Source organism: Rhinoderma darwinii, chromosome 5, assembly GCF_050947455.1.
Source record: "Rhinoderma darwinii isolate aRhiDar2 chromosome 5, aRhiDar2.hap1, whole genome shotgun sequence".
In the NCBI taxonomy this organism is placed as follows: domain Eukaryota; kingdom Metazoa; phylum Chordata; class Amphibia; order Anura; family Rhinodermatidae; genus Rhinoderma; species Rhinoderma darwinii.
The window spans coordinates 155,856,239-155,883,764 of NC_134691.1; the positions used below are offsets into that span (position 1 = coordinate 155,856,239).

Below are 27,526 nucleotides of genomic sequence, written 5' to 3' on the forward strand. Positions count from 1 at the left end.
GCATTATTTATCGAATCTGAACTCCATTATTTCCATTGTAGAAAAAAAATAGGGAAAAGCATGTCTCTCCAAAAAACATGCTTTTCCTTGTTTTTTTGTTTGACATGGGTTAAGGTGGGTGTTTGGTTTTTTTGGTCATTACAGCAGAATTTTCCTTTTTTGAGCACAGTTAGACAATAATGTACAAAATTAAAATGAACATTAGTCCGAATGTACTGTTTTTAACATATTGATATTAATATGAGCCATGCAACAAAGCGGGGCATAACAATAGAGAGTGCAGCGATAGAAGGTGCACACAGGCCCTGGTGCCATTCTTCCACATTGAAGGTATTATAAATAATACATGGTAGCTAGGGGCCCTGTTATATATTTTGCATTGGGACATAGAGCTTTTAGTTATGCCTCTACAACAAGGATCTGTACAGATCTCAGCTGTTTATGGAGAGTATGCAGCAAGGACCCTGAAGGTCCAACTGTAACTTCTGAAGAAAAAACCTGAAAATTCACTGAACATGAAGATGATTATCATGGAGTCTGTTATTTGTTACAGTAATTTACAACTCTTCGTGACTATTACAAACCACTTCCTTTCTTGTAATTATAGTTTGAAGAGCAGATACTTGATGCTTGCCTTTTTTTAATGGACAAAGCTCAACTTGATCTTTCTGGAAGAGGAAATCCTATAAAGATCAGCCGTATTGGATCTGCGGTGGTATGTGCATTGATTATTTACTACAAAGGTTCAGTCTTTTGTATTTCTATTATAATTTCTTCTCAATATTTACTACATTTCTTTTTTAAGTTGTTTCGGTAATGCAATTGAACGGTGACATTCTGAAATAGTGCTCCATGTTTATTTATTATAAAAGGGAAGTGAAGTTCTTGCTGTCTTTTTCAGTCTTCAGAAATATCCAAATATATACTGTACAAGCATATACACATATAAACCCATACATTAGGATCTGTGTGCCACTGACTTCCACTGAAAAAGAAAATCTTCTTTTTTACAGGACAGAATAGCATGGCAGGCTACACTCTTGAACATAAAACAGTATCCAGATGTTAAGATATTAAAGTATATGTCGAAAGTATGTTTTTTTGGCATGCTTTTGGCCCATAGAAACCTACTGTATGGTAAAGATGGGGACGTATGGGCACTACTATGTATGCAAGAGATCTATATGGGGTAACATGTAAAAAATATACATACTGGGAGAGAGGAAAGGGCACATGTACAAAATTGCGCACACACAAAATAATAAGAAAGGAATATGAAAAAAGTGTAATGAAAAGACCAAACTTTATTATACACTACATACAAAATATAAAACCATTTAAAAAAAACTGGGAGAATCAGCAAACCTGTAAAGTAGAAACAGGAAGCAAACCACAGACAGAAATCTCAAAAAGGAATCCAAATGGGACAATATGAGCCAATATCAAAAGAATACAATACAGTAGCCGTATAAATGTATTATGTAAACCTGGAAGGTAACCACATTCTGAACCAAAAGTCCCATTTGGAATCCTATTTGAGATTTCTGTCTGTGGTTTGCTTCCTGTTTCTACTTTACAGGTTTGCTTATAATCTCTGTCTTTTAAATGGTTTTATATTTTGTATGTAGTGTATAATAAAGTTTGGTCTTTTCATTCCCGCTTTTTTATATCCCTTTCTTATTATTTTGGGTGTGCACAATTTTGTACACATGCCTTTACCTATTGTATGGTAACATCACTGTATACATTTGGCGTTGTGTAACACAGCATATGTGATCGGTGGCACAATACGAGTCCAACTCTCTAAGGTACAGGAACAAGGTAGCACGGGATACAGGATACAGGTAGCAGGAACAGGAACACTGGGAACTGGAAAACACTAAGGGACCATTTGCAAGACTAACACGGGTAAACACAACAGTGCTCAGGCAATGAGTGAAGGGGCAGGGCCCTTCTTATAGTCCAGGGTGATTAGACAATACTAAACATGTGTGTGCTGGCCCTTTAAGGTCAGGACTGAGCTCGAGCGCGCACCCTAGTGGTCACTGCAGGCCAGGACGGCCGCATGTGCTTGCAACTCTGGGAAGGAAGGCGTCGGCAGGATGAGAGGAGTCTGTGGTCTGCGACCGTGGATGTTACAACAGCTCACAACAGTTGCAGTAAATAGGGTCTATCCACCCTTCCTCTGGCTCAGTCTTTTGCCACTCTCTCTCTTGCAGGGATCCAGACCCACCACCTGCCTCGGTACAGGACCTTTCGCTAGCTGGAAGTGGTCTATAACCACTTGCAGCAGACACAAAGGTCAGGGCCAAAATCACTCAAGGCAGCCAGATCAGATCAAGGTAACTGGTGTGTACCGACCAGCGGGATTCACAGGTTTTGCCTATTCAGTGATGTATGCTGGTACAACCCAACATCTCTCCACAGATCATCCTCCACTCTCAGCTATAAGGCTAGTCCCATACGGTATCACATCCTCACACCTGACAGCTTTCTGCACAATTCCCCACTCTTGCTCTGTCTGTTATGCACTATGACACTGTCTTCTATACACTCTGCCTGAGGCCCATCACCTATAAATTGAGCTTGTGCGGCGCAACGTTCAAGTGTCCTCACACATGACCAGAGCCCACCAACAACTCCCACTTTAGCGGTAATATTTTCTACAGGATAAAGTGCCATACAGTAACATTTAGGTACAATGTTATAATATAAACATAAGGAAAGAAGCCTGCAAGCTTACACTCTACAAGGAATGGGGATGATACAATAGGAACAAGGGCAATTGTTGCACTACTGAACCAGCCATATCAGCAAACAAGAAACAAGTAATATGTATATATAAGTGCAGACTCTATTGAGTGGACCAGCCAACCAGTGGGGTTCTCTGCGATCAGAAGTGCTATAGGTGGAGGTATTTTGAGCAAAGAGGAAGTAGAAACAGCTGTTCGACAGATAGAGGGGAACTAATGGTATAGGTTTTTTGTTTTTTTTTACCTTAGTAATGTGTTAGACTCCCTTTAGAAAGCTTCTTTAGGGTTTGTACACTGGTGAGTAGTTTTATTGAAGAGAGGAGAGCAATCGAAAGAAGAGAATCAGCACAGGAGAAGTCTAGGATATGGCTGTGGGAGGTGGTTACCATGGAACAATAAAGCAGAATGTATATATATATATATATACATATATATATATATATATATATATATATATATATTGAAGAAAATCCCACAGCACTCCGTGTTAGTGAAAAAAATGGTGGTTTATTAAGCCAGCACAAGCTGCAACGTTTCCGTCCTGCTATAGGACCTTTATCAAGCATGGACGGAAACGTTGCCGCTTGTGCTGGCTTAATAAACCACAATTTTTTTCACTAACACGGAGTGCTGTTGGATTTTCTTCAATATTTATCTATATCCCCTGGATCGGGATTACCTGCTTGCACCTAAGACCACCTTGGAATTGCATTGTGAGTGCTGCTGCTTTTCCATTGTATATATATATATATGTATGAGTAATATATCCTTATTATGTATGTATACATGTAAAAAAAATAAAAAAAAAAATATATATATATATATATATATATATATATACACTACCGTTCAAAAGTTTGGGGTCACCCAGACAATTTTGTGTTTTCCATGAAAACTCACACTTATATTTATCAAATGAGTTGCAAAATGACTAGAAAATATAGTCAAGACATTGACAAGGTTAGAAATAATGATTTTTATTTGAAATAATAATTTTCTCCTTCAAACTTTGCTTTTGTCAAAGAATGCTCCATTTGCAGCAATTACGGCATTGCAGACCTTTGGAATTCTAGCTGTTAATTTGCTGAGGTAATCGGGAGAAATTTCACCCCTTGCTTCCAAAAGGCCCTCCCACAAGTTGGATTGGCTTGATGGGCACTTCTTGCGTACCATATGGTCAAGCTGCTCCCACAACAGCTCTATGGGGTTTAGATCTGGTGACTGCGCTGGCCACTCCATTACAGATAGAATAACAGCTGCCTGCTTCTTCCCTAAATAGTTCTTGCATAATTTGGAGGTGTGCTTTGGGTCATTGTCCTGTTGTAGGATGAAATTGGCTCCAATCAAGCGCTGTCCACAGGGTATGGCATGGCGTTGCAAAATGGAGTGATAGTCTTCCTTATTCAAAATCCCTTTTACCTTGTACAAATCTCACACTTTACCAGCACCAAAGCAACCCCAGACCATCACATTACCTCCACCATGCTTGACAGATGGCGTCAGGCACTCTTCCAGCATCTTTTCAGTTGTTCTGCGTCTCACAAATGTTCTTCTGTGTGATCCAAACACCTCAAACTTCAATTCGTCTGTCCATAACACTTTTTTCCAATCTTCCTCTGTCCAATGTCCGTGTGCTTTTGCCCATATTAATCTATTCCTTTTATTAGCCAGTCTCAGATATGGCTTTTTCTTTGCCACTCTGCCCTGAAGGCCAGCATCCCGGAGTCGCCTCTTCACTGTAGACGTTGACACTGGCATTTTGCGGGTACTACTTAATGAAGCTGCCAGTTGAGGACCTGTGAGGCGTCTATTTCTCAAACTAGAGACTCTAATGTACTTGTCTTGTTGCTCAGATGTGCAGCGGGGCCTCCCACTTTTCTTTCTACTCTGGTTAGAGCCTGTGTGTGCTGTCCTCTGAAGGGAGTAGTACACACCGTTGTAGGAAATCTTCAGTTTCTTGGCAATTTCTCGCATGGAATAGCCTTCATTTCTAAGAACAAGAATAGACTGTCAAGTTTCACATGAAAGCTCTCTTTTTCTAGCCATTTTGAGAGTTTAATCGAACCCACAAATGTAATGCTCCAGATTCTCAACTAGCTCAAAGGAAGGTCCGTTTTATAGCTCCTCTAAACAGCAAAACTGTTTACAGCGGTGCTAACATAATTGCACAAGGGTTTTCAAGTGTTTTCTAATCATCCATTAGCCTTCTAACACAGTTAGCAAACACAATGTACCATTAGAACACTGGAGTTATGGTTGATGGAAATGGGCCTCTATACACCTATGTAGATATTGCATTAAAAACCAGACGTTTGCAGCTAGAATAGTCATTTAGCACATTAACAATGTATAGAGTGTATTTCAGATTAATATAATGTTATCTTCATTGAAAAAAACTGTGCTTTTCTTTCAAAAACAAGGAAATTTCTAAGTGACCCTAAACTTTTGAACGGTAGTGTATATAAAATGTTTGTTATTCTCTTATGTATTGTCCAAGCTTATAAGACCTCCAGCTAAATTAGACAGTCCTTCATACTCATTTCATACTAGATATGAACAACATACACATTCAATTATCTGAGATACAATGTTCTTCAATATCCTTCCAAACTTCTAGGCAAAGTAGGATAACTCTTTGAATTTGCTTTTACACCATCCCCCTATTAAACTCCTCCTACTAAATGACAGCAACACTCACAAAATAAATAGAAATTCAATGAAAACTTTATTGTTACATAAAAATACATAAAAATGTAAACATACCCACGATGCAGGATTAACCCCTAGGTCTATAGTCAATCAGATTCAGTACATAAAAAAAAAATGTAAAGTGCAAATGTTACAGTCAATGTAAGCCACATAAATATACTAGGACTGGAATTAAGTATAAAGTGCAAAATGCAATACAATAAGTCAATCAAACACCTAGATACAGGAGAAGAGAAACACACAGACCAAGGGGTAACACACCCCGACACGTGTTTTGCCCTGCTTTTTCTGCGGGTCTCACCCTCCAATGATTTGGGCTGGTTTAAATATAACACTGGACCAAAAAGGAAATACCCAGACAAAACAAAATTAGACAGTCCTCAATACTAATTTCATACTAGGTATGAACAACATAAACTGTACATTCCATTATGTGAGATACAATGTTCTTCGATATCCTTCCAAACTTCTAGGCAACAAAGTAGGATAACACTTTATTTAATTTGCTTTTACACTATCTCTCTATTGTTGAAAAAGAATCAGGGCTTCTTTCTTTATGAGAAGAAATATGTTATTATGCTTTTAGTCCGGTGTGATGGAAAGTGGCAGGCCAATAGCTGATGCTCAGCAATAAGTCATTTATAGTCATTGACGGAATAATAATAGAGTATAATTGTCCATGGCATCAAAGATACAGCGAAGCTCTAGGGAAGCCATACAACTTGACTTGAGACCTAATTGAGGGTAGCATCTTAACATTGTTTCAAACGCATGCAAAATGGTAGAATGTAACAGTCGCAGGGAATGTAAAATTATTAAACTAATTAGAAATACTGACTTTCAGAGAGAAATTTATAGAGATATATGTGAGCTTGGATGACCTTACGTTTTAATATTACATATATATATATATATATATATACATATGTATATCTATATATATATATCTATCTATATCTATCTATCTATCTATCTATCTATCTATCTATCTATCTATCTATCTATCTATCTATCTATCTATCTATCTATCTATCTATCTATCTATCTATATATATATATATATACAAAAACATATCATTTGTACAGTTTCAATTATTTTCTTATACTGAACTCTCAATATTAATCTCTCCTAAGCAGATAACAGAGTGTAAATGGGAACTGTGAATTAAATAGTGACAGTACAGTGGACAATGAGTCAAGAAATGAGTCAAGAAAATGATATGAAGGTGCAAATGTTCCCAGTCATTTGTATTGGCTTTTCTTAAACAGAGAGAATTTACCAGAACATAAAAGCATGACAGTAAAACATGATAACAGGAACAAAGCTAACACATTAATGGCAGATTCAGACGAACGTTGCGTTTTTGCGCGCGCAAACAACGCAGCATTTTGCGCGCGCAAAAACCACTTGACAGCTGCGTGTGTCATCCGTGTATGATGCGCGGCTGCGTGATTTTCGCGCAGCCGCCATCATAGAGATGAGGCTAATCGACGCCCGTCACTGTCCAAGGTGCTGAAAGAGCTAACTGATCGGCAGTAACTCTTTCAGCACCCTCGACAGTGAATGCCGAAGACACAATATCGAGAAACCTGTTAAAAAAAAAAGAAAAAGTTTGTACTTACCGAGAACTTCCCTCCCGGCCGTTGCCTTGGTGACGCGTCCTTGGTGACGCGCCTCTCTTGACATCGGGCCCCACCTCCCTGGATGACGCGGCAGTCCATGTGACCGCTGCAGCCTGTGCTTGGCCTGTGATTGGCTGGAGCTGTCACTTGGACTTAATTGTCATCCCGGGAGGTCAGACTGGAGGAAGAAGCCGGGAGTTATCGGTAAGTCAGAACTTCGTTTTTTTTTTACAGGTTCATGTATATTGGGATTGGAAGTCACTGTCCATGGTGCTGAAACAGTTGAACTCTTTCAGCACCCTGGACAGTGACTATCTCCTGACGTCGCGTACCGGAAATTTTTTTCCCGGGTTCGGCCAAAACGAGATCGGCCGAACCCGGTGAAGTTCGGTTCGGTTGTCCGGGTTCGCTCATCTCAAAGACACTCCGTTTGGATGTTTGGAAACAGAAAAGCACGTGGTGCTTTTCTGTTTACATTCATCCTTTTGACAGCTGTGCGCTGTTTCAGTCGGTTCGCACGGAAGTGCTTCCGTGCGACCTGCGTGGTTTTCACGCACGCATTGACTTCAATGGGTGCGTGATGCGCGAAATACGCGGAGATATTGAGCATGTCGCGCTTTTTGCGCAGCTGACAAACGCTGCGCAAAAAGCACGGACTGTCTGCACTGCCCCATAGACTTGTATTGGTCTGTGCGTGGCGCGTGAAAACCACGCGGCCCGCACGGACCCAATACACGTTCGTGTGAATCCCCCCTAAGGGTAATATTCAAATGTGATTGTACATAAAGCTAAACATCTAAGAAAGTATAAACACTTTAAGACTTTATATCACATACTGTACAATAATCAAATTTATTGAAAGAACTAATATTATAGTAATGAGCCCAAAAGTAAAGTTACTATAAAGGCAGGAGCGTAGCTAGGGGGGGGGGGCAGGCCGGGCGCAACTAAGAGGGAAGGCGGGGGGCGCGCCGATGCTCTAGTCCACATATGGACAGGGACATCAGGGGCTCCGTCTGGGAGCGGAGTCCCTTGCCAGAATCTCAGCACTGTGGCCGGGGATTCTGCTCCCAGAGGGAACACCTGACATCCCTGTCCATATATGGACAGTGACGCCAGGGGCTTCTCCAGGAGAGGATTCCCCAGCCAGAGTGTCAGCAACAGTCGGATTCCGCTCCTAGAGGGAGCCCCTGTCGTCCCTGACCATATATGGACAGTGACGTCAAGGGCTCCTGCGGGAGAGGAATCCCCAGTCAGAGCGTCTGCAAACCTCTGGCTGGGGATTTCACTCGTAGAGGGAGCCCCAATGGTTGTGTGGCACTTTCTTCTAGAGGGACAATATCTACAGGGGGGGGCTGTGTGGCAGTATCTACAAGGGGGGTTGTGGGGCACTATCTACAGGGGGGACTGTGAGGCACTATCTACAAGAGGGGGTGTGGCACTATCTACAAGGGGTGTGTGTGTGTGTGTGTGTGTGTGTGTGTGTGTGTGTGTGTGTGTGTGTGGCGCTATCTTCAGGGGGGCTGTGTGGCACTATCTACAAGATGGGGCTGTGTGGCACTATCTACAAGGCGGAGGTGTTACACTACAGGGGGGCTGTGGGGCACTATGTACAGGAGGGCTGTGTGGCATTATCTACTAGTGGGGCTGTGTGGCAGTATCTACAAGGGAGTTGTGTGGCACTATTTACAGGGGGGCTGTGTGGCAGTATCTACAAGGGAGGTGTGTGGCACTATTTACAGGGGGGCCGTGTGGCACTATTTTCAAGGGGGCTGTGCGGCAGTATCTACAAGGGGGCTGTGTGGCACTATCTACAAGGGGCTGTGTGGCACTATCTACAAGAGGAGGTTGCTCATTATGTCACCATATAGTCTCATTAGCTGCGGTTATACAATCTGTTTTAGTAAGGCACTGACCTCGTTAATTTATTTTCTTTTAAATGTATTGTTATGTTTCACTACCTTATAGAACTATGTTACTTGTAAGATGTACAAATGGTTTTATGCTCGAGTTACATAAAAAAAAATGTGGAAAAAAAATGACACCTTATTGATTGGTAGAGAAAGCAAACATAGCGAGGGGGGAGGAGATGTCAGGAAAGAGGTTCAGGGGGTGTGGGGGTGCCAAACTGAATCTTTGCCCCGGGTGCTGGAGAACCTAGCTACACCTCTGATAATGCAGACAATTTCTAAATTATTTCAAGAAAATTGAGAAAGATATATATACAAAGGAAAGATGTTATATAAGTAAATCAACAGCAAAAGAAGCAGCAAGGGGCAAGTGACTGCTAGGGGTCTAAGTAGCGGAATAACTTGTGATCATCTTATTTTCAGAGGTCCCTTCTAACAAAAAGGAATTGTTATAATTATGGCGTTATAACATATTAGTTTTATAGTACGGGTCGTTACAGATGTAGCTATACCAATTCTGTGTACTTTTTTTTTTTTTAAATTTAATGGCAGAAACAATGCCAGAATTGCTGTTCTTTGCTCATCTAACCTCCCAAAAAATGCAGTAACAAGTAATGAAAAAGTTGTACCCTAAAATTCAACACCAATTGAAACTACAACTTGTCCCACAAAAAAAAAAGAAACCATCATACAGTTCTGTCGACAGTAGTCAGCTCTCTGTCTGTCACAAAATAATAATAATTTTGCAAAATTAATAAAACTTAACGAAACATTTTGTATGATTGTAATCGGAACGACTCGCAGAACAACGTTTTAAGTTATGTAATTTCTACCACGCCATTGAAGCAAAAAAAATAAATGGTGAAAATGTCTCTTTTTCTTTTTCATTAGTATTAAAAGTTGATTTAAAAGTTGTATTATATAAGTATTAAAAGTTGTTCAATACATTATATGTACCCAAAAATGATGTAATTAAAAAATACAACTCATCCCGCAAAACATGAGCAGTAATATGGCCATTTCAATGGAAACATTTTAAAAGTATGGCTTTGGGAATGCAAAGATGAAAAAAGAAAAAGAAAAATGGGTCCTTAAAGGGGTTGCACCAGAATTGACAATTGTCACCTGTCCACATAAATGTAAGTATCTGATCGCTGGGGGCCCCACTGATTGCAAGAATGGGGGTCCTAAACCCCCCGTTCTTCCTCACTGCTCAACCGCAGTGAGGAGGATTTTGAATGGACCGGAGGTCAGGCTTGCACGCTGCCGCTTTACTTAAAGTCTATAGAACTGATGAAAACAGCAGAGTACAGTCAAAGGTAGGCCCTATCCCAAATGAGTTAAAGACAAAGTGTCATTATTATGTCATTTCTTCATGTCACTTTCATTGCATACTTGTTAGCTTGAGTCACTTTAGAATGTTTTATGAATTGTGAATAAAAATACTCCCTTGTCTTTTCTCTCTGTATTTTATAGATAAATGGCAGAGATGATGATGGTGTGATTGAAGGGAACTGGAATAATACTTATACTTATGGTGTATCACCATCTGCTTGGACTGGAAGTGTAGAGATCTTGCTGGAATACTATAGCTCTAAGTTGCCGGTAAAATATGGGCAGTGCTGGGTCTTTGCAGGTGTATTTACCACATGTAAGTATAAAATAAAAATACTTAAATATAATAAAGATATGTTCATGTAGAATCCCAGTGTCAGGTCTGCGGAGATTGATTACTAACAACTGATAATTGTGGTAAGATGACTTTTTAGTTGTTTCTCATTTATTCAATTTGCGAAAAGATGTGATTAGAACCAATATGAAAGAAAATACAGTTTTTAGAAGAATTACTGGTGGCTAAACAACTTTTGAGATATAACTCTTGCTCAAACCTACCTTGTGCAAGCAGAAATGATAAAAAAGATGCTTGGCTGTTGTAGTAAATCTATTGTATGTGTCCTTTCCTGGCTAAAGGCTATATACGGTACGCCTTTAAAATCGTTTGTTTGTATTTTTAATAAAAATGTCTATCAGTGTGTTTGCTGCAATTTTCAAAATACTTTTTATTAAAAATAATTTTTACTTTTTGAGATACATCTTTGTATTCTGTATACAGAGCAGCCTTCTCGTGCGCTAAAACATGAAATGGTCAGGCCCCCAGGACTGACGGCTTCGTGAAGTAGGTTCTGAATGTTTTTGATACGCAGAATCTACCTATAATCAATCACATCTAAGTTATAAACTTAGATGTTAGGGTATGTGCACACACACTAATTACGTCCGTAATTGACGGACGTATTTCGGCCGCAAGTCCCGGACCGAACACACTGCAGGGAGCCGGGCTCCTAGCATCATACTTATGTACGATGCTAGGAGTCCCTGCCTCTCCGTGGAACTACTGTCCCGTACTGAAAACATGATTACAGTACGGGACAGTTGTCCTGCAGAGAGGCAGGGACTCCTAGCATCGTATATAACTATGATGATAGGAGCCCGGCTCCCTGCACTGTGTTCGGTCCGGGACTTGCGGCCGAAATACGTCCGTCAATTACGGACGTAATTAGTGTGTGTGCACATACCCTTATCGATAGCAACTTGAACCTATTTGTCAGACACACAGAATACAAAGCAGCTGTATCACAAAAAGCAAAAGTTATTTTTAATAAAAAGTTTTCTGAAAGTTGCACTAATCACACTGATAGACATTGTTTGTGAATTTTGTTTTCAAAGGTGTACATAGCCTTTAAGTCTCCAGTCCTGCTTTGTCCAGTCTAGAGTCTGTCAAAGTTTAGCATCATCTTCGCTTGAGCACAACTAGCGGATTCAGTGTCATAGTTGATTTGTTTCAACTAGGTATTGTTAGGCAGGGGTGTGGGATATGTTTGTAATTCAGTGCAATATTATTAAAATTATTTATTGATTAACTTTTATTAACTTTTTTTTGGGGGGGAATAGAAAAAACCTGAAATTTCGCCACTCTTTTTCGCGTCTTAAATCTACGCCGTTTACCGTGTGATATAAATAACACAATAACTTTATTCAGCGGGTTGTAACGATTGCAACGATACCAAATTTGTATAGTTTTTGTATGTTTTACTACTTTTACACAGTAAAAACACTTTTTTTTCCAAATTATTTGTTTTTGTGTCTACATATTTGAAGAGCCGTAACGTTTTTATTTCTTCCCGATGCGATTGTATGAGGGCTTTTTTTGCGGGAAGACTTGTAGTTTTTATTCGTACCATTTTGGAGTAGATGCAACTTTTTGATCACTTTTTATCACATTTTTTTTAAGTCAGGATTCACAGAAAACAGCAATTTTTCCATCGTTTTTTATTAAATTTTTTACGGCGTTCACCGTGCGGGTTAAATAATGTAATAGATTTATAGTCGGGGTCGTTACGGACGCGGCGATACCAAATATGTGTAACTTTTTTACTTTATTTTGTTTTTTTAATAGTAAAGCATTTTGTAAGGGGAAAAGCTGGGTTTTTAATTTTTTTTCAAATTTTTTTTTTTAATTAACTTTATTAAACTTTTTTACTAGTCCCACTAGGGGACTTTAATATGCGATTCTCCGATCGCTATTATAATACACTGCAATACTTTTGTATTGAAGTGTATTACTTACTGCCTGTTCATTTAAAATGGACAGGCATCTGCTAGGTCATGCCTCCGGCATGATCTAGCAGGCATTCGCTCCAGGCAGACCTGGGGGCCTTTAGTAGGCCCCCGGCTGCCATTGGAGACACAGACACTCGGCGATCGTATCGCCGGGTGTCAGTGGGATGAAAGGGAGCTCCCTCCCTCTCTCCAAAACCACTCAGATGTAGTGCACGCTATTGTGCACCACATTGGAGGGGTTAAATGGGTGAGATCGATACTAATATCAATTTCACACGGCAGAGCAGGGATGCCCCCAGCTCTCAGCTACCTCTGGCAGCTGAGAGCAGGGAGATTTGACGCTCCCTGCTCTGTTTACTTTATCCTGATGCAGTGCCGTAAAAAGGCATATGCATCAGAATAAAGCCCGTTAGTGGCCGCCGTTAAAAGGCGTATTGGCGGTCACTAACGGGTTAAATCTGGTTGCTTTATGTTATAGCAAGCCATACAATAGAGACAGAAGCGGACACAGACTGCAGAGGGCTCCTGTGCAAATAATGTGCCTGGGACCCCATAACCTAACCACGCCCGCGCACATATAAACCTATACAAATTTATATAGCACATTTTATTACTAGTTTAAAACACAAATAACAAACAGGAATAATACAAATTTTGTTACTGAATAATACCCCCGCATCATAATCACATAGTGACTGAATAATACCCCTATACTGTTACTGAATAATACTGCCACAACATAACCGCATAGTCACTGAATAATACCCCGATACTGTTACTGATTAATGCCTCTCCATTATAATCACATAGTGACTGAATAATACCCCATACTGTTACTGAATAATACCACCACAACATAAACACATAGTGACTGAATAATACCGCCATACTGTTACTGAATAATACCTCCACACCATAACCACATAGTGACTGAATAATACCCCCATACTGTAACTTAATATTACCACCACACCATAACCACATAGTGACTGAATAATACCCCATACTATTACTGACTAATACCGCCACACCATAACCACATAGTGATTGAATAATACCCCCATATTGTTACTAAATAATTCCGCCACACCATAACCACCTAGTGGCTGAATAATACCCCCATACTGTTATTGAAAAATACCGCCACACCATAACCACATAGTGACTGACTCATACCCCCATATTGTTACTGAATAAAACCGCCACACCATAACTACATAGTGACTGAATAATACCCCCATTCCATTACTGAATAATACCCCCACGCCATAACCACATAGTGACTGACTCATACACCCATATTGTTACTGAATAATACTGGAACACCATAACCACATAGTGACTAAATAATACCCCCATACTGTTACTGAATAATACCGCCACACCATAACCACATAATGACTGAATAATATCCCCATATTGTTACTGAATAATACTGCCACACCAAAAACCACATAGTGACTGAATAATACCCCCATATTGTTACTAAATAATACCGCCACACCATAACCACCTAGTGGCTGAATAATACCCCCATACTGTTACTGAATAATACTGCCATACATAACCACATAGTGACTGTATAATACCCCCATATTGTTACTGAATAAAACCGTCACACCATAACTACATAGTGACTGAATAATACCACCATACTATTACTGAATAATACCCCAACACCATAACCACATAGTGACTGACTCATACCCCCATGCTGTTACTGAATAATACTACCACACCATAACCATATAGTGACTGAGTAATACCCCCATATTGTTACTGACTAATACCACCACACCAAAACCACATAGTGATTGAATAAAACCCCCATATTGTTACTAAATAATACCGCCACACCATAACCACCTAGTGGCTGAATAAAACCCCCATACTGTTACTGAATAATACTGCCACACCATAACCACATAGTGACTGAATAATACCACCATACTATTACTGAATGATACCCCCATACCATAAACACATAGTGACTGACTCATACCCCCATACTGTTACTGAATAATACTGGCACACCATAACCACATAATGACTGAATAATATCCCCATATTGTTACTGAATAATACTGCCACACCATAACCACATAGTGACTGAATAATACCCCCATATTGTTACTAAATAATACCGCCACACCATAACCACCTAGTGGCTGAATAATACCCCCATACTGTTACTGAATAATACTGCCATACATAACCACATAGTGACTGTATAATACCCCCATATTGTTACTGAATAAAACCGCCACACCATAACTACATAGTGACTGAATAATACCACCATACTATTACTGAATAATACCCCAACACCATAACCACATAGTGACTGACTCATACCCCCATGCTGTTATTGAATAATACTACCACACCATAACCATATAGTGACTGAGTAATACCCCCATATTGTTACTGACTAATACCACCACACCAAAACCACATAGTGATTGAATAAAACCCCCATATTGTTACTAAATAATACCGCCACACCATAATCACCTAGTGGCTGAATAAAACCCCCATACTGTTACTGAATAATACTGCCACACCATAACCACATAGTGATTGAATAATACCACCATACTATTACTGAATGATACCCCCATACCATAAACACATAGTGACTGACTCATACCCCCATACTGTTACTGAATAATACTGGCACACCATAACCACATAGTGACTGAATAATACCCCCATACAGTTACTGAATAATACTGGCACACCATAACCACATAGTGACTGAATAATATCCCCATACTGTTACTGACTAATACCTCCCAACATAACCACATAGTGACTAAATTATAAACTCAAAATGTTACTAATTAATAACGCCACATAATAAGCACATAGTGACTGAATGATACCCCCATACTGTTACTGAATAATATTGCCACACCATAACCACATAGTAACTGAATAATACCCCCATACTGTTACTGAATAATACCGCCATACCATAACTATATAGTGACTGAATAATACCCCCTTACTGTTACTGAATAATACCGCCACACCATAACCACATAGTGACTGAATAATATCCCCATACTGTTACTGAATAAAAAATACTATACAACGATTAATATTACCACCATGTAGTGACCTTATAGTGGTAGATGGCAGTTATACACAGGAGCTCTGCAGACCATATAAGTGATTACAACACGTTTATATCTAGTGACTCACAGGTGATGTTTCCTCTGATTAGAGTCGTTCACTTTCTCTTTTCTTCGCCATCCGGCCCAGACCACTGTGGGGACTTATTCCAGCCACAACTCGTCTCTGAAGAATTTGACACACAGACATGTTTGTTACTCGCTTTTCCAGCATCCTCCCCACCTATACCCCATTCTCTAATCATAATCTACAGTGCCCCAGATGGTAATAAAGATCCCTCAGTGTTCGACACAATAAAAGTGCCCCACCAGTAACCGTGCCCCCTTTGTGCCCCCGCAGTAATAATACACCCTTTGTGACCCCTTATATATAGTGCCACAGCATCCCCAGTAGATAGCACCACACAGCCCTCCCCCTTGTATATTGTGCCATATATCTCGCCCTATGTAGATAGTGCTACGCAGCCCCCCTTATATATAGTGGCACACAGCCCCCCTTGTATATAGTGATGCACAGCTACCCAATGTATATAGTGCCACACAGCTCCCCCCTCCTCTTGTATATAGTGCCTCACAGCTCCCCCCTCCCCTTGTATATAGTGCCACACCGCTCGCCTTCCCCTTGTATATAGTGCCACACAGCTCCCTCCTCCTGTTATACATAGTGCCACACACCGATACCCCCCCTGTTTCAGGTAGTGCCACACAGCTTCTCCTCCTTCCCTTGTATATAGAGTCACAGAGCTCCCTCCCCCCTGTATATTATCAGACAGCCCCCCCCACCCAAAAACGATTCTACTTACCTTGCCCCGTTCCCGCGATGGACGGAGCGATGCATAGACTTCGGGTGGGACGCTTGCGCAGTCCAACATAATGCAGTGCCTCATCATGCCAGCCTGCGCAGGGAGTCTTCCCAGCGTCTTATAGGCTAGGCTTATAGGCTTGTAGGCTGCAGGCCTGACGTGGCCTGCAGCCTGTAGTATTCAATTGTATCTGCGTCCTGAGGACACATATACAATTGAATGTGGCTGTCACTAGCACCAGGGCCGACTCCGGTGCTAGCGACACGACTTGGCTTTCCGGCTCATTAATGTTATATGACGGGCGGCGCGGGCCTCCTTATGCCTCGGGCATGGGAGCCCAGAGAGGATGGGGGTCCTGTGCGATCTATGCGATCTATGCGCATAGCGTTTAGGGCTGCTGAGCGGGCCCCCACCCCCTCCGGGCCCCTGTGCAGCCAAACCGGCTGCATCAGCAATATGTCCGCCCCTGACTAGAGATTTTGGACGGTCAAATAAAGCTATTATTTTCTGTCGACTGTTGGAATCTTTTTGAGACATGTGACAGACTACAACCAAAGACAGATATCTGTGGAAAAGTTCATCTGCAGTGTGTTTCAGTCAAGTGCCCTCTTGAAAAGTCGTTAATGCCAAACAACAGATCTGCATCCCATCAATGGGAGCCCAGACCAGGCCACAGATCAAGGCAGAGATTGATTGATAATTTGTCATTATGGCGTTATCTAAAATGACAACCTTCACAGACCAGGAACGACAAGTCATTCAGAAAACATTCAGAAAACATTTGTGTTAAATTCCTAATGTATGGAAATTAGACTCTCATAGTGACCTATCCATCTGCAAAATTGTTCTACTTATGTGCTCAAATTCCATCTCTTCGTAAATCAACTGACCACTGGCAGCACACAAATCATTTTTGCCCTTTAGGTCCACATATTTTTTTGGAATTACCTTAAAACCTTAAGCCCTGGCGATCGTGATGCTGTCTTTCTTTATTTACACCACTTAGATACCACAATCAGTATGATCACTGATCATTGAAACAGAACTGTGGAGTCTGTGGGATCACTCTGACACAACTGAACATCATGGAAACTTTAGGAAAGGCAAACCATGAAGTACAGTTACGTCATGGTGCACCAGGGTGTAAAAAGCATAGTGTTATTTATTATTCTAAACAATTCTAGATTAGTTGATGTAAGAAGGAATTGTGAGCTATCCTGACTATTAGAAATTCCTCGTTCTCAATATCTTTCACCTCTACTTGGCTCACACGTAGGAAGGAATCGTATTCCTCGCATAAGCTCATATTTTCCAAAAACAGAAAACTTTAGAAATTAGAGAGATACACACATAGGCTTGAAAAGATTATATTTAAAATTGTGTCCAGAGACTTGAAGAAGATGGAAGAAAGTCTACATAATTTTCTAAAGTCACTAATTTCCTTTCATTTACACGACAGCATGGCGTAATTATCCTATTTCCAGTAAAAGTACAGCAAATTAGCTCCAACTCTCTTCTTATGCTACATGAACTTGTTTCCCAAGAGATCTTACTATTAGCTTTATGAAAGTATTTATTCTCATTTGTAACTTACTAGGAGGTTGGTGTAGCTGACTTGGAACTGTCAACAGACCAAGCACATTGTAATGCAATGGCCATCGAGTGACCTCACAGCACATTTCAATTTATTGAGCAGCATATCCGCCTACTCGTTCTTCGTACAATTTCCTATCAATTTACTGCTATACCTGACTTCTAACCCTGAGAAAGGATCATGTGTGTTTGTGTTATTGCATGACATAGTTATTTTTCATTTGTAAACGGGAAAACATAAATAGCTGAAAGTGTTATGAAATTACCTCTCATAAAACAGATTTCATTCCAATCGATTCAGAAAAATATGCAGCATGACACATTTTTAAATATGCAAGTAGATTTATTTTATCAGTGCACATATGTTTGTTTATGCCTTCAGGAGTGACTTGTGGGAACTGGGAAACACTAGGAGACCATTTGCTTAGTCAAACTTTGGGTACGACAACAACGCTCAGGCATGGGAGGAAGGGGCTGAGCCCTTTGTCACGGAGCGGGTTAGTGGACCCACTAGGCCATACTGCCGCAGCGGGGAGGCAGCTGGCCAAATAACAGGACACCCCAGAAATACAATGTCCCGCACAAGGGTACCTGAATAGTCCAGATGGTGGCCGCAGCTCTGGCACAGATGAGATGGGTGCAGCAGATGGCGCCAAACGTGGCGGATGACACAGGAGCCGCAAGTTGCGCCAGACGTGGCGGACTCCTCCGGACGTGGCAGAAGACACAGGACGTGGCGGATTCCTCCAGACGTGGCAGATGACACAGGACGTGGCGGATTCCTCCGGATGTGGCGGATTCCTCCGGACGTGGCAGATGACACAGGACATGGCGGATTCCTCCGGACGTGTCAGATGACACAGGACGTGGCGGATTCCTCCGGACGTACCAGATGACACAGGACGTGGCGGATTCCTCCGGACATGGCGGAAGACACAGGACGTGGCACGACTCGATACTAAGGCACAGCACGGGAAGCAGGAACGGGTAACAAGGCACAGGTAACAATTGGAACGGGAAACACTAAGGGACCATTTGCAAGACAGACTGGGAAAACTAACAACGCTCAGGCAAGGATTAGAAGGCCAGGAGCCTTCTTATAGACCAGGAAATCGTGGCAGTTGATGATGACGAAATCCTATTTGCTCGCGCGTGCACCCTACGGGACACAGCCGAACGGAGCGGAAGTGAGCGCTGGCGTCTCCTAGGAGGGAGACGGGGACCAGCGCTCACGGATCCATGGCTGCGGGCGTCGGGATGTGAGTGAACCCGACGGCCGCAGCCATGGACGCTACAGTATCCCCCCTCTTACGCCCCCTATTCTTGAGGCCAGAGCGAGAGAGGAATTTTTTAATAAGAGCAGGAGCGCTGAGGTTCTCTTCTGGCTCCCAGGACCTCTCCTCAGGACCAAACCCTCTCCAGTCCACCAAATAGAAAGTCCTTCCTCCTACCCTTTTGCAGTCCAGGATCTCCTTTACCTCGAATACATCAGAAGGACCGCTGGGGGCAACTGTGGAACTAGAAGTCTTGCTGTAGCGGTTCAGGACCATTGGTTTCAGGAGAGACACATGGAAGGAGTTAGGGATTCTGAGGGTAGGAGGCAGCCGCAGCTTATAGGACAGAGGGTTGATCTGTTGCAGGATCTCGAAAGGACCAAGGAACCTGGGAGCAAACTTGTATGAAGGCACCCTCAAGCGAATGTTCCGAGAGGACAGCCAAACTTTAGTCCCCGGAAGATACTGAGGCGGCTCTGTTCTCCTAGTATCCGCCTTTCGCTTCATGCGATCTACCGCCAGCAAAATAGAGGACCGTGTCTGTTGCCAGATTTGCAGGAAGTCCCCATATGCAGAGTCAGCAGCGGGTACCTGAGATGAAGTCGACACAGGAAGAGGGACTCTGGGATGTTGACTGTACACGATGTGAAACGGAGTGGAGGTGGTGGACTCACTTGTGTGGTTGTTGTATGAAAACTCGGCCCATGGAAGAAGCTGTACCCAGTTATCGTGCTGTGAAGAGATGAAGTGGCGGAGATAATTCTCCATGATCTGGTTGATCCTTTCAACTTGCTCATTGGACTGGGGGTGATAGGCTGAGGAAAAGTCCAAACTCACATCCAGGAGTTTACAGAGGGCTCTCCAGAACTTTGACGTAAACTGAACACCCCGATCTGACACGATGTGAAGAGGCAGGCCATGCAAGCGAAAGATGTGTAGAATGAAGAGACTCGCCAGACGAGGAGCAGAAGGTAGGCCGGTCAGCGGGATAAAATGTGCCATCTTAGAGAACCGGTCCACCACCACCCAGATGGTGTTACATCCTGCTGAGGGAGGAAGCTCTTTGACGAAGTCCATTGCGATGTCCTGCCAGGGGGCACTGGGTACAGGCAGAGGTTGAAGCAGGCCGGCAGGCTTGGAGTGAGTGACTTTGTTAGAGGCACACACCGTGCAAGCAGAGACAAAGTCCAGAACATGTTTAGGTAACGTGGGCCACCAGAAGTGATGAGCAATCAGGTCTCGTGTTTTATGGACACCGGCGTGCCCAGCCAGTTTAGAACTGTGTCCCCAGCGGAGAATTCTTCTCCTGTCTGCCAAACGAACAAACGTCCTCCCAGGAGGGATGTCTCTAATCTGCAGAGGATAAGCGGTGACAACGCAGGACGGGTCTATGATAGTCTGAAGTGACTCCACCGTGTCTTCCGTCTCAAACGATCTGGACAGGGTATCGGCCCTCACATTCTTGTCCGCGGGATGGTAGTGGAGCAGAAATTGGAAACGGGTGAAAAACAGCGACCACCTGGCTTGACGGGGATTCAGTCGTTGTGCAGACTGAAGGTGGGTGAGGTTCTTGTGGTCGGTGAAGATCAGGATGGGGCGAGCAGCGGCCTCTAGAAGATGTCTCCACTCCTCCAGGGCCAATTTGATGGCCAGCAGCTCCCGATCTCCAATGGAGTAATTGCGCTCAGCAGAAGAAAACAGTCTTGAGTAGTAGCCACATACCACTGCCTTTCCTTTGTTCCTCTGGAACAGAAGTGCACCTGCACCAACAGAGGAAGCGTTCACTTCCAGAGAGAACTGCAGAGATACGTCAGGATGATGGAGGATCGAGGCTGAAGTGAAGGCTCTCTTGAGGCTAATAAATGTGGACTCTGCCTCTGGAGTCCACACTTTGACGTTCACACCCTTCTTGGTAAGGGACGAGATGGGGGCGGTCAGAGAAGAGAAGTTAGAAATAAACTGCCGGTAGAAATTGGCGAATCCCAGAAACCGCTGTATGGCCCTTAAGCCTTGAGGACGTGGCCACTCCAGGACAGCTTTCACTTTCTCAGGATCCATCTTGAGGCCTTGATCCGAGATGATGTAGCCCAGGAAGGGAAGAGAACTCTTCTCAAAGACGCACTTCTCCAGCTTGGCGTATAAATGATTCTCCCTTAATCGTAGTAGAACCTGACGGACATGCCTCCGATGAGTCGTCTGATCTGGGGAGAAAATCAAAATATCATCGAGATAAAAAACAACACAGACATAGAGTAGATCTCGGAAGATATCGTTAACGAACTCCTGAAACACTGCGGGAGCGTTACACAGTCCGAAGGGCATCACCAGGTATTCGTAGTGCCCGTCCCTGGTGTTAAAAGCCATCTTCCATTCATCACCCCGGCGAATCCGGACTAGATTGTAAGCCCCCCGCAGGTCTAGATTAGAAAAAATGTTGGCTCCTCGTATGCGATCAAACAGCTCAGAAATGAGTGGCAACGGGCAGTGGCGTAGCTATAGGGGTCGCAGCGGTCGCAGTTGCGACCGGGCCCCTAAGCCTGGAGGGCCCACGGGCCCCCGTTGCCATACAGCATGTTTTCTAACTAAATCTTCTGTGCCGTGAAGCCGGCACTTCCGGGTTACGGTCACATGGTACACTTAGTGACCAGAGCAGAAGAGTCGGTGCGGAGGACTCCAGGTAAGCTGCAGTGTAATGTAATGTATTGTGTTGTAACGTTATGTATTGTAATGTAATGTATGTGATGCCTTGTAATGTATTGGGTTGTATGCAGAGGAGAGGGGGGAGCGTTAAATCACAGCCCCCCTCTCCTCCACCGCAAACTGCACAATACAGTATAATACACATGAGTGTATGAGAGCGGGGCTGCGGCTGTGTAATACAGTCACTGCCCTGCTCCTGAGTCCTGATAACAAGTGCGCGCTGTCAGGATGATGTGATGCGGCCGGCGCTGCACTAATGAGCGTCGGCACTGAAGGCAGAACATGGAGGGCGCACTACAAAACACCCCCATGTTCTGTCCTCAATGCCTGAACCGCCGCTCATTAGTGCAGCGCCGGCCGCATCTCCTCATGCTGACCGCGCGCGCACTTATATCAGGAGCGGGGCAATGGCTGTATTACACAGCTGCAGCCCCGCTCTATAACGGCGGAGATCAGAGAAACCGCTCATCTCCGCTGCTATTCTCCTGAATGCTGCGATCAAAGCTGACTGCAGCATTCAGGGGAAAATGAGAAGGGGGGATGCCCCTGGATCGCGTCACAGGAAATTCCTGTGACGCGATTAAGGGACATACCATATATGGGCAGACAGCCCAGGGTCTGTTGAAGGACACCAGGGCTGTCCTACCATATTTCCTGTTGTTAGGGCATACTGAGGTATGTCCTAACAACTGCCTGTGTACTATCCGTACACAGGCTAATGTACTGGCATATAGCTATAGGCCAGTACATTGAAGTTTAAAAATAAAATAAAAACAAAGTAATGTTAAATAAAAAAAATACACATACACCTTTTTTATAATAAACTTTAAAATAAGTCTCAATACATAAAACATACACATAATCGGTATTGGCGCGCCCGTAATAACCTGCACAACAATTTTTTTGCATCATTTATAATGTGTACTCTGTAAAAAAATAAAATAAAAATTGCTTTCTATCACTTAGGCCCCATTCACACGACCGTGCCCGCAATCAGGGCCCGTGTTTGCGGGCACGGCCGGCTGCCGACTGCCACCCGCATTTTCGGGCCGTGCTCCCATACAAAGTATGGGAGAACGGCCCGCAAAATGCAAAAGGACGGACATGTTCGATCATTTTCGGAACATTTCTACGGCACGGACACCCATCCGTAGCGCTACGGAAATGTGTCCGCGCTCAATGAAAGTGAATGGAGGTTATTTACGGTCGTGTGCATGGGGCCTAATTGTGAGGCACGAGGTGCGATGATGAATTTAACCTCCATGTGCCTCACATTAATAGTAATTAACCCCATCATGTACCTTACACATTAACCCATTATGACTGAGAAACATGATGAGGTTAATTACTATTAATGTGAGGCACATTCAAAATTCATCACACCTCGTGCCTCACATCAGAAAAGGGAAGAACTTTTTATTTTATTTTATTACTGTTGGCAAAGTAAACGAAGTATCGGTATCGAAGTCCAAATTTTGGTATCGTGACATCCTTACACTGTGGGTCGCGTCCCCCTGGGGGTTCGTGAGTCACTCACCGAGGTCCCGGTTCCAATCAATGCTGGAGCAAGGAGCTGACATCTCCTTGATCCAGCATTCCCTGGGCCGTGAGCGGCTCGACGCAGGCAGGCGGGATGTAGCGACATCATCGCGCCTTCCTGCGCTGAGTCACTCATAGTACACACCGGAGGAGGTGAAGGATCCTCCACTCGACGTGGGAACGGGGATAGGTAAGTAATTATGCACAAATGGGGGCATTATACTGTATGGGGGGGCTGATATTGCGGGGGGGCATTATACTATATGGGGGGCTGATATGGGGAGCATTATACGGTATGGGGCTATTATGGGGGGGCAGTATACGGTATGGGGCTATTATGGGGGGGGGGCAGTATACGTTATGGGGCATTATACTGTGTGGGGGCAGCTATGGGAGCATTAACTGTGTGGGGGCAGCTATGGGAGCATTAACTGTGTGGGGGCATTATACTATGGGGGCTGTTGGGCAAGGCGTCTGGGCATAGGAGCGCGCAGGGGTCTGATGATGATGGTGGTGCTGGGGAGGGGTAGGGGGGCCCAAGCTGAATTCTTGCACCCGGGCCCATGAGCCTTTAGCTACGCCCCTGGCAACGGGTATTTGTTCTTGACTGTGATCAGGTTGAGGCCCCTGTAGTCAATGCAGGGACGCTACACCCTTCTTATAGTCCAGGGTACTCATGGGCTAATTTTGACATTAACTTCAAGTGAGCCTGATGACCCGCGGCCATGGACATGACAAGCGCCCTTCTTGCCAATGGGATGTGTCTGGTCATGCAGCTCAAACCCAACCACTTTAGCTTGAATAACACAGCGCATAGACAACAGTAACGATGTCCGTCCCCAAAAATGTATGTGGTGGGGGAGAATGAATCCATTCCGACTGGTCATCATTTTTTTTCTACCTGTAATATCAGAAGCAACTTGTGTGCCCTGTCCACACTCGCATTCTGAATTTGCTGTGTTTCTGCTGTGGATTTTATACACCATTTCTTTTTAAATGACAGAAAAACGCCACATGTAAATTCTTAAAGCATGCATAACTTTTCAGGTGACTTTTCAGAATATGCATATTCCATTTTTTTTGTAGTTTTTCCCTCTGCAAGTTCTATCTCTAATACTCAGTTTTCCCTTAGCTAGTGGGTGAAGCCTTACTGCTATTATGTCTTCCATACACTGCACACCCATCCTGCTGTTTTATCTCTATCTATCACATAATATTATATTTATAATATTATAATAATAATATTATCAAGCTCCAGCAACATGGAGGAGATTATACAGCAGTAATGGGCAGTGTAGCTGAGAATTCAGCACTGGAGTGAAATATAACGCTAACCAGCAGCCTATGTATCTCTCTCCCTGCTGCCTCCTCCTGCTCACCTTCCCCTCTCTATGGGCAGCGTGTTTGCGTGTGTCTCTCTCTCTCTCTGCTGCTGCTCCCTCCTCCGGCTCCTCCATCCCATCTCCATAGACTTCTATGGGCAGCAGTGTATTTTGTCTCTCACTCTGCTTCCCTCCCCTTTCCGTACACTTCTATGGGCAGCAGCAACTGTGTATTTCTCTGCGCAGACTGTGAACAGACACACACCTACTTCCAGCAGTCCGTCTCCTCTGCTCTATAACTATGAACAGAATTTGCTTGACAATAAGGGGTGGACAGCAGATTACAGGAAGGGAGAAACCTAGTAACAGTAACTTCACACATAATTTCCATGGCTAAAATAAGTACAGGCTAACAGTAAGTAAATTACAAAGTTGATATATATCAGCTATACTATAAGGTTAACATAAGTTGTTTGTGAAGTAAGTGTCCATTTAAGTTCCCAAATATTTTAGATCTGTCAATGGGTTAGTTTTTAGGGGAAAAAAGTACAGCAGTAAATAATTACATTGTTTTGCTTTTCATTAATTTTTTTTTTTTTATCTCTTAACTAATGTCACTTTTTTGGCTATTTATATGTAAAACTACTGTAGTTAATTTTAAACATAATTTTCAATTTTTTTCATTTTTTATTAGTAATAAAAAGAAGTAACTAGAACGGATACCAGCAGTGGGTGCTGTGGTTTGGAACACATTAGGCTTTCTAATAGTTAAATCGTGCGAACTTGAATGTGTGACTTTTTCACTACATTTCTTACCACCATTCTTAGTTTCTCTACTTAATCGAAGAATTAACTTTTAAACTTATTTTCTCACTTATCAATGTACATAGTCCTGTTTGCGCCTTCTGCATATATACTTCATATGTCACTCACTTGAACTTTAGTCTTCCCCCTTTTAAATTATTATTAGGTATTATTTTCTGACTCCTAGCCATTGTAGACTTATTTAATAAAGTGTTTGAACACCCTTTTCAAGGATCATGACCATTTGCATATAAATATATAAAACGCAGTATTTATGCCCTTGCATTCATGCTTCAAAAGTGCAGATTTGTATTTGACCTTTTTGTACGAATATGTAAATTCTGGTGCTGCTTATTATAGGCAATAACATTCTGATTAAACTGTATTCTAGACAGAAATTTGAATGAGTGTACAACCACGGTGTACCTATGACAGTGATAGCCACGGTGTCCTCATAACAGTGACTGTCAATGTCTAACATAACATTGACAGCCACATTGCCCCTAACAATGACCTTATATCAGTGACAGCCCCAGTGCCCCCACAGCAGTGACAGACACACTCCCCTCCATACCATTGTCATTCCCCCATAGCAGTGGCAGCCATGGGGCACCCCATCATAATGACAGTCATACTGCTCCTATAGCAGTGATAGTCATAGTGCCCCTCATAGCATTAACAGCCACAGTGCCTCCAAAAAGTGCCAACCTTAGTTCCTCCAAATAATACCAGCCACAGCACCCTCAATTAGTGACACCATTTTGCCCCTTCATGCCACCAGCCACAGTTCCCCAGTTAACACTCACCGTTCCTTGCTCCAATGCTGCTCCTCTGATTAAAAGGGCACAGCTCCTAAGATGCTAAAACGTCTGCACTTCGCTTTCTGCATCAGAAAGGCGCGACTCTCTTTTGACAACCACAGCTATCTATACTATCGAAACACAAACAAAAATGTCTGTGTCCTAATGGTCGCAAGCTGCACAAAACATAATATTGTGCATGCGGCCCACCCGCCGTGAGTTGTGTACCCCTGGTATATACTTTACCTGGGCATATAAACCAGAGTAAGAGCTGCTCTGTGTGAGAGACCCTCCACTCTAGCTCATATAGGGGTGTCCCGACAAGGGTTGTCTTTATATGAAAACCTCTTTAATTGTGTGTCACAGACAACGAAATAGACTAAAAAAAAAGTAATGAGCAAACTCCAGACTTACCTTTCCACATGCATAAGCCACTCATTTCTTTCGTTACATGTTTTTAGTACAAGTTCATGCATAACTGAGAAGCTCCATGAAAAAGATAATAATTTGCCAACTGGTTCATCCGGCAATAATGGAATGTTTTTTTAATTGTAATTGTTAAGGTTCATATGGTGACTTATCATAAATGACATATATTGTGATTGTATTTGCTCCGCACAACTTTTCTCCAATGCATTAGGGGACTAGGCTCTTTGTATATTCACATTTATCCTTCCTGTTATTGAATTCTCATGTCATGTGTAGAAGCTGTATGTATATACAGATGTATATCCCTCTGGCTAAAGAATCATTTATTAAAAATGTATTATGCAGATAAAAAAATAAAAAACATTCTATAGCAACATGCCAGAGGATGCAATATTATTGCTACAGCTGTGGTTTTACATACGTTTTTTATGTAGAAGAAGGCACTGAACAGAAAGGACTAAATATAAACATAGTGGCGATGTTCAGGTGAAGCTCCTTGTAGATTTTTT

At 42.7% G+C, this 27,526-nt stretch overlaps 1 protein-coding gene across 1 annotated transcript in view; it reads left to right on the forward strand.

The window, feature by feature from the left end:
* Positions 1-27,526, forward strand: part of F13A1 (coagulation factor XIII A chain) — a 152,143-nt gene that overhangs the window by 40,372 nt on the left and 84,245 nt on the right. The window contains exons 5-6 of the mRNA XM_075828449.1: positions 608-715; positions 10,472-10,646. Coding sequence (XP_075684564.1) covers positions 608-715; positions 10,472-10,646 — 283 coding nt within the window. The remainder of the gene's footprint in view (positions 1-607; positions 716-10,471; positions 10,647-27,526) is intronic.